General features: G+C 39.3%; 1 protein-coding gene across 2 annotated transcripts in view; it reads right to left on the bottom strand.

The window, feature by feature from the left end:
* The window catches only part of DENND5A (DENN domain containing 5A), a 102,163-nt gene that overhangs the window by 63,322 nt on the left and 24,349 nt on the right, over positions 1-14,492 (bottom strand). Inside the window, exon 2 of one of the 2 annotated variants that reach the window (XM_046016035.1) lies at positions 550-621. The exons of the other annotated variant lie outside the window; for it this stretch is intronic. Within the exon in view, the coding sequence (XP_045871991.1) occupies positions 550-621 (72 nt within the window). The remainder of the gene's footprint in view (positions 1-549; positions 622-14,492) is intronic. 2 annotated transcript variants of the gene reach the window in all.

Here is a 14,492-nt window from a genome sequence, read left to right as displayed (position 1 = left end):
TAGCCATCTTTTCTTTTCTTGAAAATGAATTATTACTAAAATCCACTGGTTAATCTTCTTGGGAGTGGAAATAGCACAAGGAATGACAAAGGATTATATCCACCTTTTTTTCCCTGTAAACCACATTTAGTTGCTTAAAGTCAACTGATATCATAGAAGTATAAATGATTTTAAATTCAGAATAAAGTATGCATTTCTATGATCTCTGAAAAAACACGAAGGGACTAAAAGATTCAAGAACATTTTAAAAAAGCAAATTTCAGGGTAAATCTAATGAGGTATTTTGTCAATTCAGAAAAATTTGAAATTTCTAAAATTCTACCTTGTTTCCCCCCCCAAAAAACATCAGAATATACTGAAATAAAGAACATTAAAGTGAAAAGAGGAAGAACCAAAGAACCCACCACCTAGACGGACTCGAATATGAAAAACCTACTGGTCAAAAAAAGGCACAAGAAAGTTAGAAGGTCAAAGGTACAAAATACCACTGTAGAGACATGTAAAAGCCACCAGAAAGCTTGGGTGTTCTCAATTTTGTTTTGTTTTTACCTTCAGTCGTACTGGAAATGAAAGGGCTGGCACCATCCCTGGCTTTAGAAGCCTGTATGTACTGGCATAATGCTATATGATAAATGAAATAACAGAGTATTACAATAAAGCAATATTATTCAAACTTTTTTGACCATGACTCCAGTATGAAACAAATGCTACATCATGAAGCAATATACACATACATGATGTGTACATATAAATTTGCCTAAAATAATTTCACAAAATAATACTTACCCTTACTGTGTGATGCCCTTTCATAATTTCTACTCTACATCATTAAAACCAAACTTAACTAAAACTACTAACACAATTCTTTGAAACAAAAAAACATTACAATGCAGCATAATGAAATGAAGAGCTCAACAGGCATCACATTACTATAAAGACACTGCTACTTTATCCAAAAGTATCCTGCCCCAAATACTGCTTTTCCTAAGGAGTTAGGGAATAGGGGACAAATTAAATGTACCCAAATATTTCAAACAAATAAATTTAGTAGGAGTCATGGGAAAATATGTGGAAAACATGATCAAAAACAATTCAATGAATTTGATACCTATTTATTGAATAATCATGTCATACAAAGGCCTTGGGTACTGAGGGGACAGAAATGAACAAAATCAAGTACCTGTCCTCTCAAATGTACAGGAAAAAGGAACATACACAAATAACCATTTCACAGGGAGGTTATTATCTGGGAGGCTCCAGATCTTTACTCTATGTGGTCCAACCACTGAGAGCACACTTGCACAAGATCCTGCTCACATGTTCTAGCTGATACTACAAATTCTGTTCTATAGTTGTTCTGAATTGGTTTGAAACCCAAAGGAGCTAGTGATTAAGGAAGTGGCATTCTTCCGAAACAGGATTGGGATAAACCTAAAGTCGCATAGTTCTTCACTCTAAATCATCCCAGAGGCATCTTAGCTTTCTAAAGAGTTTATAGTAACTCTAAGGTACTTGGTCCAGAAATTAATAAGGATTCCAGTCAGAAAGTTATCATTTATAACTAAAAACATTCATTTCCACTTTCTCTCAGGTTTTGTCATCAACATCACAAGAGGCACACTTATTCATAACTTTCAACTTCTGACAAGTAAAGCTAGTAACACAATTTCAATTCCTCTCATTTCCTGCCTTCCTCCAAACTGAGTTTTCTGAAACTCTTTTCCAGCAAATTTCATCTCTCAAAATACATTTTCTAATCTCCACTAAAGAAGACTGGCAAAATCAGCAGGCAGCTGGTAACAGTGGTAGCAATATAGCCCCTACAGCTATGTACAGCTAGTCTCAAGCTTTCAGTAACACCTGTAACACACCCATGGCAAGGCTGCACTCACTGTACAGAAAAATTAAACAGTGAGCAGCTGACATAATGATCTTGTCTACACTCTGAAATTCTCAGAATATGCATTTAAACTGCATTCAGTTCTGAGAAGATAACTATTTCTTCCTCCTAAGCTCCCTCACTTGTAGTTGTTAGTTTGTTCATTTCTTCCTTACTATAAGGCCAGAAAATCCCCTCACTAAAAACCACAAAATATTTCAACAGAAAACAGGAATCAGGGCAGTTTCCACTGTCCTTAATGAAAGTCTTTAGAGAAGCATATTTTTTTTTAAGATGGTTATGAGGTAACCCCAAGACATAATGAGTATTCAAAGGATAGAATAGACCATTTCAAACAACCAGTGAGAAAAGGCCAGAAGTGAAAATAACTGAAACGAAGTATAGACAAAGAGTAGGGGGAGGTTATGAATCACTACAAGAAATGGTTTTTAGATCCTCTATCCTTCGCACCACCTCTTCACCTCCTGCCCCTTCTTCAAACAAGCTAAGTAAAGATCTCTTGTTAAAGAGACTGCCAATCTTAGACATGAGTCCTTCTGTGTATGGACTGGATCAGTATCGGGAATATAGTATTTTCAATGCAAGGAGAAAGGGGGTGTATAAAGAGGTATGAGAGCCCTGAGACCAAACCATGTTCACTACAGCACCCTATATAGAGTGTCAGAAAAGTCACAGAGGAAGGGGATTCACAAACCTAAGATATTTTTATTAAAACAATTCAGTCTTTCATTATTTGCTTAGGGCTAAGTTTTCAGACTAAGCAGTAGAGAGTTAATGCCTCAGGAACATCTACAAAGACCCACCTCAGGAAACCTGTACATATGTCACAGATCGCTTAAATCCCTAATTATTTAGACCCTTGGAAATTCAAATGATACTAGGAATAAGACATGCAACCACAACTGTCCTATTGTCCTGGAAACAGTAACTACTTATTTGCCTAACACATAGAGAGTCCACAAATGTCATAAGGTCTGGATGCCAGAACTAACGTCCATTTCTAACAGCAACTTAAAAATTAGACAACTAGGTGTCGGTCTATCTTTGTGAATCTGTCCCTGGGGAAGTACAATTCAGATAAACCATAACAGATTTTTTTTAAGCCTGCATGCCTTACAAGGACTTCTAACAGGTTCTTTGTTTACTTGTTCTGCTTTGACCAAGCAAGAAACAAACTGACATTTGTATTGCTATCTACCCTGCTATCTACCTATCTAGCTTGATTTGAATAATTCTAAGTAAGGGATGCTTACAACTGAGAAGCTTCAGAGCAACCCCTAAACTCTGAAATACTTTACAAAATTTTGTATGAAAATATGTGCATTCTTCTAAAGAGAAAATGCAATTTTCATCATTATTTTTTTTTAAGATTTTATTTATTATATTTATTATTTGACAGAGAGAGACACAGCCAGAGAGGAAACATAAGCAGTGGGAGTGGAAGAGGGAGAAGCAGGCTTCCCACTGAGCAGGGAGACAGATGTGGGGTTCGATCCGAGTACTCTGGGATCATGACCTGAGCTGAAGGCAGATGCTTAACCATCTGAGGTGCCTCCAGAATCTCAGATACTTAAGCATCTGAGCTGGAAGCAGATGCTTAACCATCTCAGGCGCCCTCAGATTCTCAAAGGGTTCCATGACCCAAAAAAGTCAGAAGCCACAGCTCCAAATGTTTCTCCAATTTGGGCAGGAAACATTTGACCACTTACAGATGACCCTAAATTGGCAGGCTTACATACAGTCTAAAATAAAACACATGCACTACGAAATAACTGCTTTCTGGGTTAATGATGATGACATTATTTCTCCTTTTTTATCATGAGAAGTCTATAAATGCAAACTTCTCTCTTTTTAAACATACACACATATGAGAATGAGTTAAAAAAAGAATAAAAAATCTTATCCTCAAAATTTGTATCTGAAGTCATCTGAAAAGTCATCAGAAAATGTTCACCAAGGGGAGCATGGGTGGCTCAGTTCGTTAAGCATCCTGCTCTTCATTACAGTTCAGGTCGTGATCTCAGGGCTGTGAAATCAAGTCCCATGCTGGGTTCCGCACCTAGTGGGGAGTCTGCTTGAGATTCTCTTTCCTCTCCCTTTGCCCTCCCCCCTCCAATCAGGCTCGCTCTTTCTCTCTCTCCAAAAGAAACAAAATCTTAAAAAAAAAAAATTCACCAAAATCTCAAAGCCACACATTTATAATAAATGTATTACATCTGTGGGAAACAGTGATGGTTTTGAAATGGTACTGCAGATACGAAAGGCATGTTCCAAACAGCTATGTGAAAAAGACCCAATATAGTCAAATCCCCACCTGGTTTATGTTAAATTACACAAAGCTTCTCCAGAACATAGTGTTAGCTTAGATTGAAGAAAAATAAAAGTAACCATCATTCCCTAAGAAAGTGTTTATGGGACATATCTGTTATACCTCCATCTTGGATTAGATATACCAAATAAAAGTATTTCAATTTCTAAACCTATCACTAATTAGAGTTGACATAAACTCAAGAAGCTTTACACAAAATTTGAAGTTTGAAAAAAAAAAGAGAGCAAAGAGCAAGAGCTAAGGGTACTTTTTTTAAAACATTTTTTTTAAGATTTTATTTATTTATTTGACAGAGAGAGAGATCACAAGTAGGCAGAGAGGCAGGCAGAGAGAGAAGGGGAAGCAGGCTCCCTGCTGAGCAGAGAGCCTGATGCAGGGCTTGAGCCCAGGACCCTGAGATCATGACCCCAGCGGAAAGGCAGAGAGAGGCTCAACTCACTGAGCCATCCAGGCACCCCTAAGGGCACTTTTTTAAAGATTTTTTTATTTTTAAGTGATCTCTACACCCAACATGGGGCTTGAACTCACAACCCCGAGATCAAGAGTCCCATGCTCTACCGAATGAGCCATTCAGATGCCCCTAAGGGCATTTTTATATCCAGTCTCTTAGAAGGGAAGGATAGTACAAACATTTGTAAAACTACAAATGATTGTCAACAGAATAATTTATATCTAGGGCAAGTGGGTGGCTCAGTTGGTTAAGCTTTTGCCTTCAGCAAAGGTCATGATCTCAGGGTCCTGGGATCAAGCCCTAAGCTGGGTTCCCTGCTCAGCAAGGAGTCCCCTCCCTCTGTCCCTCCCCATCCCAGCTCCCCATCCCAGCTCATTTCTCTATCTTTCTCTCTCAAATAAATAAATAAAATCTTTAAAGCCCCAAAAAAAAAAGAAGAAGAAGAAGAAGAAGAAGAAGATGGGATGCCTAGGTGGCTCAGCTGGTTAAGCTCCTGCTTTCGGCTCAGGTCATGGTCCTAGGGTCCTGGGATGGGGCCCTGCATCAGGCTCTCTGCTCAGTGGAGAGCCTGCTTCTCCCTTGCCCTCTACCTGCTGCTCCCCTTGCTTGTGCTCTCTCTCTCTCTCCCTGTCAAATAAATAAACAAAATATTTAAAAAAAAGAGAGAGAGAGAGGAAGAATTGTTTCTATCCAGCATGATGCATATAAATACTCTTCCATGCTTTCGGTCATGGAAGAGTAGCTCCTATGAGACCAACTCTCTTGCAGATAAGTATGAACATGGACAGAATATAAAAAACAACCTGAAGGTACTAGGGAACAAAAAGGTAAGCGGATTATGATGGAATACAGAGGGTCAAAACTTGAAAATAGGTAATGACATCAAGCAAGTGTCTCCTGTTAATGGCTTTTGGCCAGCCAGGTCCCAGTCTGTGCCATGAAAGATGGCTAAAATTCAGATCAAAACCCACAGTCTTACTAGCGTCACAAACCAGTGGACAGACTTCAAGGCAACCACAATAAAGGAGTGAGAAAGGGAAATTCTGAAGGAGGTGCCTCAAACCCTGTGTATAAATTCTTCTAAAAGAACTGAACTGAGATTTAAACTGCCAGTCACTGCAGGGAAGAGAGTTTAACAAAACAAACGAAATTCAATGTTCTTTAGAGGAAGGTTTAAAAAAAAAAAAAAAGAAGAAGAATCCAGTGTCTACAACATATCATAATCAACACCAAGGACACAACTCAACAGAATTGTCTGGCATATAAAGAAACAGGAAAACATGATCTATTCTCCAGTGAAGAGTCAATCAACAGAAACTGACCCTGACTTGATCCAAATATTATGGTCAACAGACAGATTTTAAAACAGCTATGATCGGGGCGCCTGGCTGGCTCAGTCAGTAAAGTATATAACTCTTGATCTTGGGGCTGTGAGTTCGAGCCCCACACTGGGAGTGGAGATTGCTTAAATAAATAAAACTTAGGAAGGAAGGAAGGGAGGTAGGAGGGAAGGAAGGGAGGAAGGGAAGGAGGGAGGGAGGAAGGAATCAGCTATGACCATAATGAATGAAAAAAATCAACAGCAAAATAGACTATAATTCAGAGGATGGGGTTAACAGGAGATTGGAGATGCAGAACAGTTAGTGAACTTCAAAAGATAGCAACAGTGGTGCCTGGCTGGCTTAGTTGGTAAAGTATGTAACTCTTTATCTCAGGGTCGTGAGTCCAAGACCCACACTGGGCATAGAGCCTAATTTTTAAAAATTATAAAAAAAAAAGAGATCAACAAAAAGTATCCAATCTGAAGAACAGAGAGAAAAAAAGATTAAGGAGAGAAAGGAGAGTATAGAAGAGGACCCCAGAGATCTGTGGAGTAACAAGTCTAATATACATATAATTGGAGCCCCGGAAGAAAAGGATAGCAAACGAGTTAAAAAAAAATTTTTTTTAGGGGCGCCTGGGTGGCTCAGTCATTAAGTGTCTACCTTCAGCTCAGGTCATGATCCCAGGGTCCTGGGATCAAGCCCCACATCAGGCTCCCTACTCAGCCGGAAGGCTGCTTCTCCCTCTCCAACTTCCCCTGTGTTCCCTCTCTGTGTGTCTCTGCCAAATAAATAAAATCTTTTTTTAAAAAATTTTTAATTGAAGAAATAATGATCAAAAATTTCAACTTTGGTAAAAAACATAAATTTACAGGTTCAAAAAGCTCAGTGGATTCTAAGCAGAATACATACCAAGACAATGAAAAATAGGACATCACAAACTTTTTTTTTTTAATATTTTACTTATTTGACAGAGAGAAATCACAACTAGGCAGAGAGGCAGGCAGAGAGAGAGGAGGAAGCAGGCTCCCTGTGGAGCAGAGAGCCCCAATGCAGGGCTCGATCCCAGGACCCTGAGATCATGACCTGAGCCCAAGGTAGAGGCTTTAACCCACTGAGCCACCCAGGCGCCCCACAGTCAAACTTTTAAAGAAAGGGAATAAAAGGAGGAAGATTATTAAAGAGAAAATCTTGAAAGGATACAAAGAAACATGATACATTAAGGAAAAGAACTGATTGAAATTACTACTGCTTTCTTATTAGAAACAACAGAGATTAGATGACATGGAACAACACCATACAAATACTGAAACAAGCAAACAAAACCCTGTCAACCCAGAATTCTATAAGTAGAAAAAAAAAAGTCCTTCAAAAACGAAGGGAGAAGGAGGGTTCTATAAAAGGGCAATGCCCAAGAATCCCTGTGGTGATGGAACTATTGTTTTACTTGAGTGTATTAATGTCAATATCCTGGTTGTAAGAGCATCCAATAGCTTTGCAAGAAGTTACCACCACTGGGTAAAGGGTAGAGTGTCAATTCTGAACTATTTCCTGCAACTGAAATTACCTCAAATAAAAAGTTTAATGTTTTTAAAAACCTGTCAAGGTTTTAAAGCAGAGACTTCAGGTAATACAATTCAAATATCCGAAGTTAAACCTTGGACCAAACTCTTCAAAGGCAGCTGAGCTATCCCTCACTCCAGGGCCAAAACACAGGCTTTGGCCTAATGGGCTGTCCCACCTCACCATATCCACACCAATCCTATAGGGTCTAATTCACATTATCTACAGCAAGAGTGATAGAATTTTCTTCCTCTGGGAATGGATGCAACCATCCCAATGATGGTTATTATGCCATCATTTGCACACTGGCATTCTGGGATGTCCTAAAATTGATCCTGATGGTGACACTGGTGACCAATTCAGGGCCACTCATGCTATGATCAGTTTACTTCCTGCGCTAAAAGATATCACTGCATTTTTCCTGTTACAAACATTCCTAAAACAGACTGCCCAACGAAACAGTACTACCAACTCATACATGTATCTAGTACATGTTGAAAAATCAGCTTGTGTTTTGCCAATTCACTTACTGCCTCAGTATTTCATTCCTCTTTGTCTTTCAGATAATTTTCTGAATTCTTGAATAAATCAGAGATCATCTCTGGCCATCTTTGACTAATAAGGCACAGTGTCATAAGAGAAGAGAATGCAAATTTCTAACTAAACAAGAATTAACCTTGCTACTCCTTTCAGGTGACTATTTCATTACTATCAGCAGTTTTTCAATGGGGACAGCTTAAAAAAACAGTAAGACTAGCTGAGTTTTGGTAGCTACACAAAACCATCTAACATTATACTCCACTTAGGGCCCTGGGTGGCTCAGTTGTTAAATATCTGCCTTCAGCTTAGGTCATGATCCTAGGGTCCTGGAATCAAGCCCTGCATCGGGCTCCCTGCTCAGCCAGAACCCTGCTTCTCCCTCTCCCACTCCCCTGCTTGTGTTCCCTCTCTCGTTGTCTCTCTCTCTCTCTGTCAAATAAATAAATAAATAAATAAATATTTAAAAACAAAAACACTATACTCCATTCATCGCTCCCCCTCATCTCTTCTTCATATGAAATTGAGGTAAATTTACAGGTCCTGTGGCACAGAGAGGGTTCTGCTCCTTGAAGAGACAGTCTGTACCTTGGCCCACATCATCAGCTGACGTGTGTTCAGGGATCAGACGTTCACAAATACCCAGAATGCAGAGATTGAGCTGTCCCCCACTTTGGATGCACCACGAGGCCTGTCCTATCTAAGTCACTAACCCAGAAAAGCTGCTCCCCAGGCTTTTCAATGAAAGCAACAGAAATCATCTGTTACCTCTTTGTTTTCCCCTGGAGGTAGATCTGTTCACTTTCTTTCACAACATATATTCTTGGCCAGATAACTTTAGATTTAGGGATACAGCCATTACTTTTATTGCCTCCTGCTTGACATCTTCCAGGCTGCTCCATACCGAGTCCAACTCCTGCACCTAGTATTTCTAAAATGACTGAACCTCTTATATACCCAGTTTTAACAAGAGTCTAGGATTTGAGAACCTATCCAGACAGAACTGCTCCAAACAACAGCTAGGACAAAACTTTGGTAGCAAGATATCAAGTGTAGACACTGCTTTCCTTTTAGCCCAGCCAAAAACCTTGGCAGGACACACATCTGTTAAGCTAACATCTTGAACTTACGTAATTTGTTCTATTTAGTATGGGAAGCAACAAGCTATTAAATTAATGGACTTTCAGATCAGTCTAATGAACACTGTTTTGTGTGTTGGATATACACATACTGTACTGAATTACATACAGTACCTACTGTACTGAATTACTGAGAAAGGACTCCCAGTGGTTATATGTGTACATAGGCACTTTTGTCTAAAAGCTAGCCCCCTCCAGAAAAATGGACTTAGGCAAACCCAGTGGACTGGGATCTCTAAGTAAGAAACAGCAGAGGACAAATGTAAGCAACTGGCATCCTCTCCTCAATACGAAATTTTAAAATAATCAGCCTAAATTAACAGTAAGCAACTAGCCTAGATGGCAGGAGAAGGAGCTAAGGTCTTACCTTGGCTACTAACTAGTTGTGTGACCTAAACAATTTGAGTCTTATGGGTCTCACTTTCCTCACATGAAAGATTAAGAAGTAGAGGTCAAGTTGCTAATCTAGAAAGGATTTTCCCAGCTTGATCATTTCATGACTTAATAACTGTTGGGCCTCCAGTCTGACCCAGCATGGAAACTGTACCTTTTTTTTTTTTTTAAGATTTTATTTATTTATTTGACAGACAGAGATCACAAGTAGTCAGAGAGGCAGGCAGAGAGAGAGGGGGGAAGCAGGCTCCCTGCTGAGCAGAGAGCCTGATGCGGGGCTTGATCCCAGGGCTCTGGGATCATGACCTGAGCTGAGGCTTTAACCCACTGAGCCACCCAGGTGCCCTGAAACTGTGAGCAGAAGGGGCGCCTGGGTGGCTCAGTCGGTTAAGTATCTGCCTTTGACTCAGGTCATGATCCCAGCATCCTGGGATGGAGCTCCGAGTCAGGGTCCCTGTTCAGCAGGGAGCCTGCTTCCCTCTCCCTCTGCTTGCGCCCCCCACCCCCGCTTGTACTCTCGCTTTCACTCTCTCATAAATAAATATTTTTAAAAAATAAAAAATAAAATAAATTGTGAGCAGAAGGCATACATTAGTTCTCCCACTGGGGCCTCTCTTCCCAAAACCCCACAAAACAACAGTTAGAGGGGTGGGGGTCGGGGGAGCATAGACACAGAATGGAAGTGAAGGTGACAGCAACAGAATTTTAGAAGCTGGAAAGCAGATGGATGAGTGGTTCCTGACAGCAGATAAAAGAAAGCTAGGATATAATATAACCTCCAAAAAGCTCAGGAATTTGTAGCATCAGGCACTTCCGGAAGTGGGGTTAAAGATGGGACTAAAAACAGAAGGACTGATTGAAAGTCTATTGAAGAACCAGCTGGCATCAGCTTAAGAAGAGATAAATTGTTGTAGAACTATACAATGGAACATTATTCAGCCATAAAAAGGAATGGAGTACTGTTACATGCTGCAATACAAATGAACCTTGAAAACATTATGCTAAGTGAAAGAAGCCACAGACTTCCTTCTACAAAGACTACATATTGTATTACTCCATTTACATGAAATATCTAGAAGAGGCATATTCATAGAAACAGAAAGTGGTTGCCAGGGAACTAACTGCTAACAGGTATGCAGTTTCTGTTTCGGATGACGGAAATGTTCTGGAACTAGGTAATGGTGATGGCTACACAATAGTGAATAAACTAAAAATGACTGAAATATACACTTTAAAATGGTTAATTTATGTTACATGAATTATATCTCAATTTTTTTAAATAAAAGAACCAGCTTGACCCCACCACACACTCTCCCCACTCTGCCGCCTCCAGCATGCCAGAAGAAAACTGGAAGTTTATTCTTTACAAGGTATAAATAAAAGAAAGTGAGCTGGGTGAAATAGGTGTCAGTGGTCAAAAGGTACAAACTTCCAGTTATAAAATAAGTCAGACCTGGGGATGTCATGTACAGCATGGTGACTACAGTTAACAATACTGTATTGTATATATTAAAGTTGCTGGGATGCCTGGGTGGCTAGTTGTTTAAGCAACTGTCTTCGGCTCAGATCATGATCCCAGAGTCCCAGGATTGAGTCCCACATCAGGCTCCCTACTCATCACCGAGCCTGCTTCTCCCTCTGACCCTCCCTTCTCATGCTCTCTCTCATTCCCTCTCAAATAAACAAGTATTTAAAAAAAAAAGAAAGACAGAAAAGGCTCACAAAAAAAAAGGGAAGAAGTTGCTAAGAAAGTAGATCTTAAAAGTTCTCATTACAAGAAAAGAAAATTGTAACTATGTGGTGATGAATGTTAAACAAAATTACTGTGATCATCATTTGCAATATATAGACATGTATCAAATCATTATGTTGTATTCCTAAAACTAATACCATATTATATGTCAATTCTATCTCAATTGAAAAATTTAAAAAAAAAAAATTAAAGAGTGGGCATATCTATAACTTGGGATTACAGTTGAGGTATCGGGCCTCAAAAACTGAGAAACCAAAGGCATAGCTGAGAGCAATGGTATCACTCTAAAAACAGAAAAACAAAAATTTTACATACTGAATTTGAGATTCCCCTTCTACTACCTGGCTCTCACAAAGTTGGCAGCTGGGATTATGTCCTTGAGGCAGAGATTTAGAGAAATGTTTTCTATGACTCTGACCTGCCCAAGAAAAAAGACCTAGAGACCTTCATACTACAGGGAAGAAACTACAGCCAGTGAAACTCTCAGAAATCAATCCCTCCCCCATGAACATCAAATTTCCAATCAGCTTCTTGATGAATTTTTCTTTTTTTTTTATGATTTTATTTACTGGGGCACCTGGGTGGCTCAGTAGGTTAAAGCCTCTGCCTTCAGCTCAGGTCATGATTCCAGGGCCCTAGGATCAAGCCCCGCATCGGGCTCTCTGCTCAGCGGGAAGCCTGCTTCCTCCTCTCTCTCTCTGCCTGCCTCTCTGCCTATTTGTGATCTCTGTCTGTCAAATAAATAAATAAATAACATCTTTTTTAAAAAAAAAGAAAGAAAAGAATAGAAAAGATGTTCTTATGCACCTATGGATATAACGTTCTAATAAATTACAAAGAATGATACCTTGCTTGACATATATGATATTTTAAATACTTTAACTCAGAAGAAGTTATAAAAATGAATACACAAAATATTAGATATGGCTATATGACTTCTGGAAAGTGAAAGTATGGGTGATAGCTACTTTTTCTTTATACTTTTCTATATTTTCTGAATTCCCTACGTACTATGACCATATATAATCCCTATGATAAAGTGATTTCACTGAAGAATGTAAATAATTTAATAGTGCATTTCTCCCAGTTGATGAAGATACTTTTTAACTCAGATTTAGAATATTAACCTAATTCCTAATTTCCGTACTGCAACTACTCTGTACATTTCCTCCTCTCTGTATTATATGGAATGAGAAACTTTTAATGCAAAAGAGAAAGGAAAGTATATATGTACCACTTGGAATCCATTGAACCACTTTCACATATATTATTTCATTAAACTTCATCACAGCCCTAAGAGAAATTTTACAGATAAGGAAACTGGCTCAGAGATAATCATTCAAGGAGTAGGACACAAAATGGGATTAGAAATCCCTCCAGACACCCTTGTCTAATACTCTTTTAACCTACTACACTAGAGTGGATGTCTCTTAGAACATTAGAATTTAGAGCAGTCAAGAAGTACAGCTTTGGGGCACCTGGATGGCTCAGGGGGTTAAGCCTCTGCCTCCGGCTCAGGTCATGATCTCAGGGTCCTGGGATCGAGCCCCGCATCAGGCTCTCTGCTCAACAGGGAGGCTGTTTCCCCCTCTCTCTCTGCCTGCCTCTCTGCCTACTTGTGATCTCTCGTTCTGTGTGTCAAATAAATAAATAAAATCTTTAAAAAAAAAAAGAAGTACAGCTTTGGTGTAAAGAAAGGAACATTCTATGGGTAAGTAATCTTCATCAAAAAGTCTAAAAAGCCATAAAACCACAAATTCTCTACTGTAATAAAGAGGGTTCCACCCTAACTAAAGACAACCCAAAATCTCCTGCATCCTTTCACTGCACCAAGCAACACCAATCTCCAAGCTGCCCTAATCTCTAGCAGTTAGGACCCTCTAACAGATGGTTCCTCAGAGCCTCTTGCAGCTGGAGTAGAGAGATCTAGGACAAGTAACAAATGAAGCTAAAATGGTGAATGGTAGAGGGTGGAGAAGGGGTGAGGAGACAACCTGCCAGTAAGTGAGTTTATTAGTAAGAACAGACAGGAGGCTAAGGCCTTCTATCAGTTCTTGGAAGAAAGCCAAGACTTAAAGCCACCACTGTTGCCAAAGCTTTAGGTGAAAACCCACAGCTTCTTAGAAAGAGCCAGAGGAACAAATGCTATGTCAGTTCTTTCTACCTTTCTCCACCTCAATTCTTGCTCTCCTCCAGCATCTGTATCTCTCATGCTCTCTTGTCTGGACACACTCTGAAAATGAATCAGTTCCATTAAGATCAACTACACTACAAAAACACTGATCCTCCTTTTCCTGGAAAATCTTTAGGTCTGCTAAGTGCTAAAATGAGGACCCTAGCAGAATGACTAACAGGGTAGGAATCTTTCTGCAAATGAGTCATTTATGAGGCAACAGAGGCAGCTAACAGTCTTCAAGCTATTATAGTCAAATACCATCATCTTTTCATTCCCCCACTATTCTTTTGTCATACAATCTATCTGACACATCCTTGGTTTTTTTTTATTTGTTTCCCCTAGCCTCCATTACTATCCTCTCTGAAGAGCATATTTCTAGTCAAACAGGATGACTCAATAGTCCCTAAACATGCCCAAGAGTTCCCTGTTGATCCACACTTTACCCGTCCCCATTCACATCCTCTAGATCTAAGTCCTTTCTATCCTTTAAGACTGCTGAAATGTCACCTTTATTAGGCAGCTTTCTCTAGTCACTACCAACATATGTGACTGTTCTCCCTATCCAGTATCCTGTACTCTCTGACAGAACTAAATGCCAGTTACTGTACTAAACTGTGACCTCACTAAAGGCAAGATTTACAGTTAATTCATTTCCATCCTTCCACCTGTTTTCAATGAAAGCCCAATTCTTTTGAGGAGAACGAAAATTATTCTTTTTATCCAGACTGTTAATATGCCTTAAAACCTTCATATGGGAGTCAGAGAATTACACATTAAAAAGGTTCTAACCCACAAACTGACACCTTTGACACAAGCTCAACCGGACTAGCATTAACATCACAGAAGCTATAAAAAATTTTTAAAATATTAAAAAAAAAAAAGATTCTGGAAATTCATTTATCATATTTTTGACCATCATTTTAAAAAAT

The sequence above is a fragment of the Meles meles genome, chromosome 8 (assembly GCF_922984935.1).
Source record: "Meles meles chromosome 8, mMelMel3.1 paternal haplotype, whole genome shotgun sequence".
NCBI lineage: Eukaryota > Metazoa > Chordata > Mammalia > Carnivora > Mustelidae > Meles > Meles meles.
The sequence above is the reverse complement of the archived record's forward strand: the minus strand, read 5'-3'. Positions and strand labels throughout refer to the sequence as shown.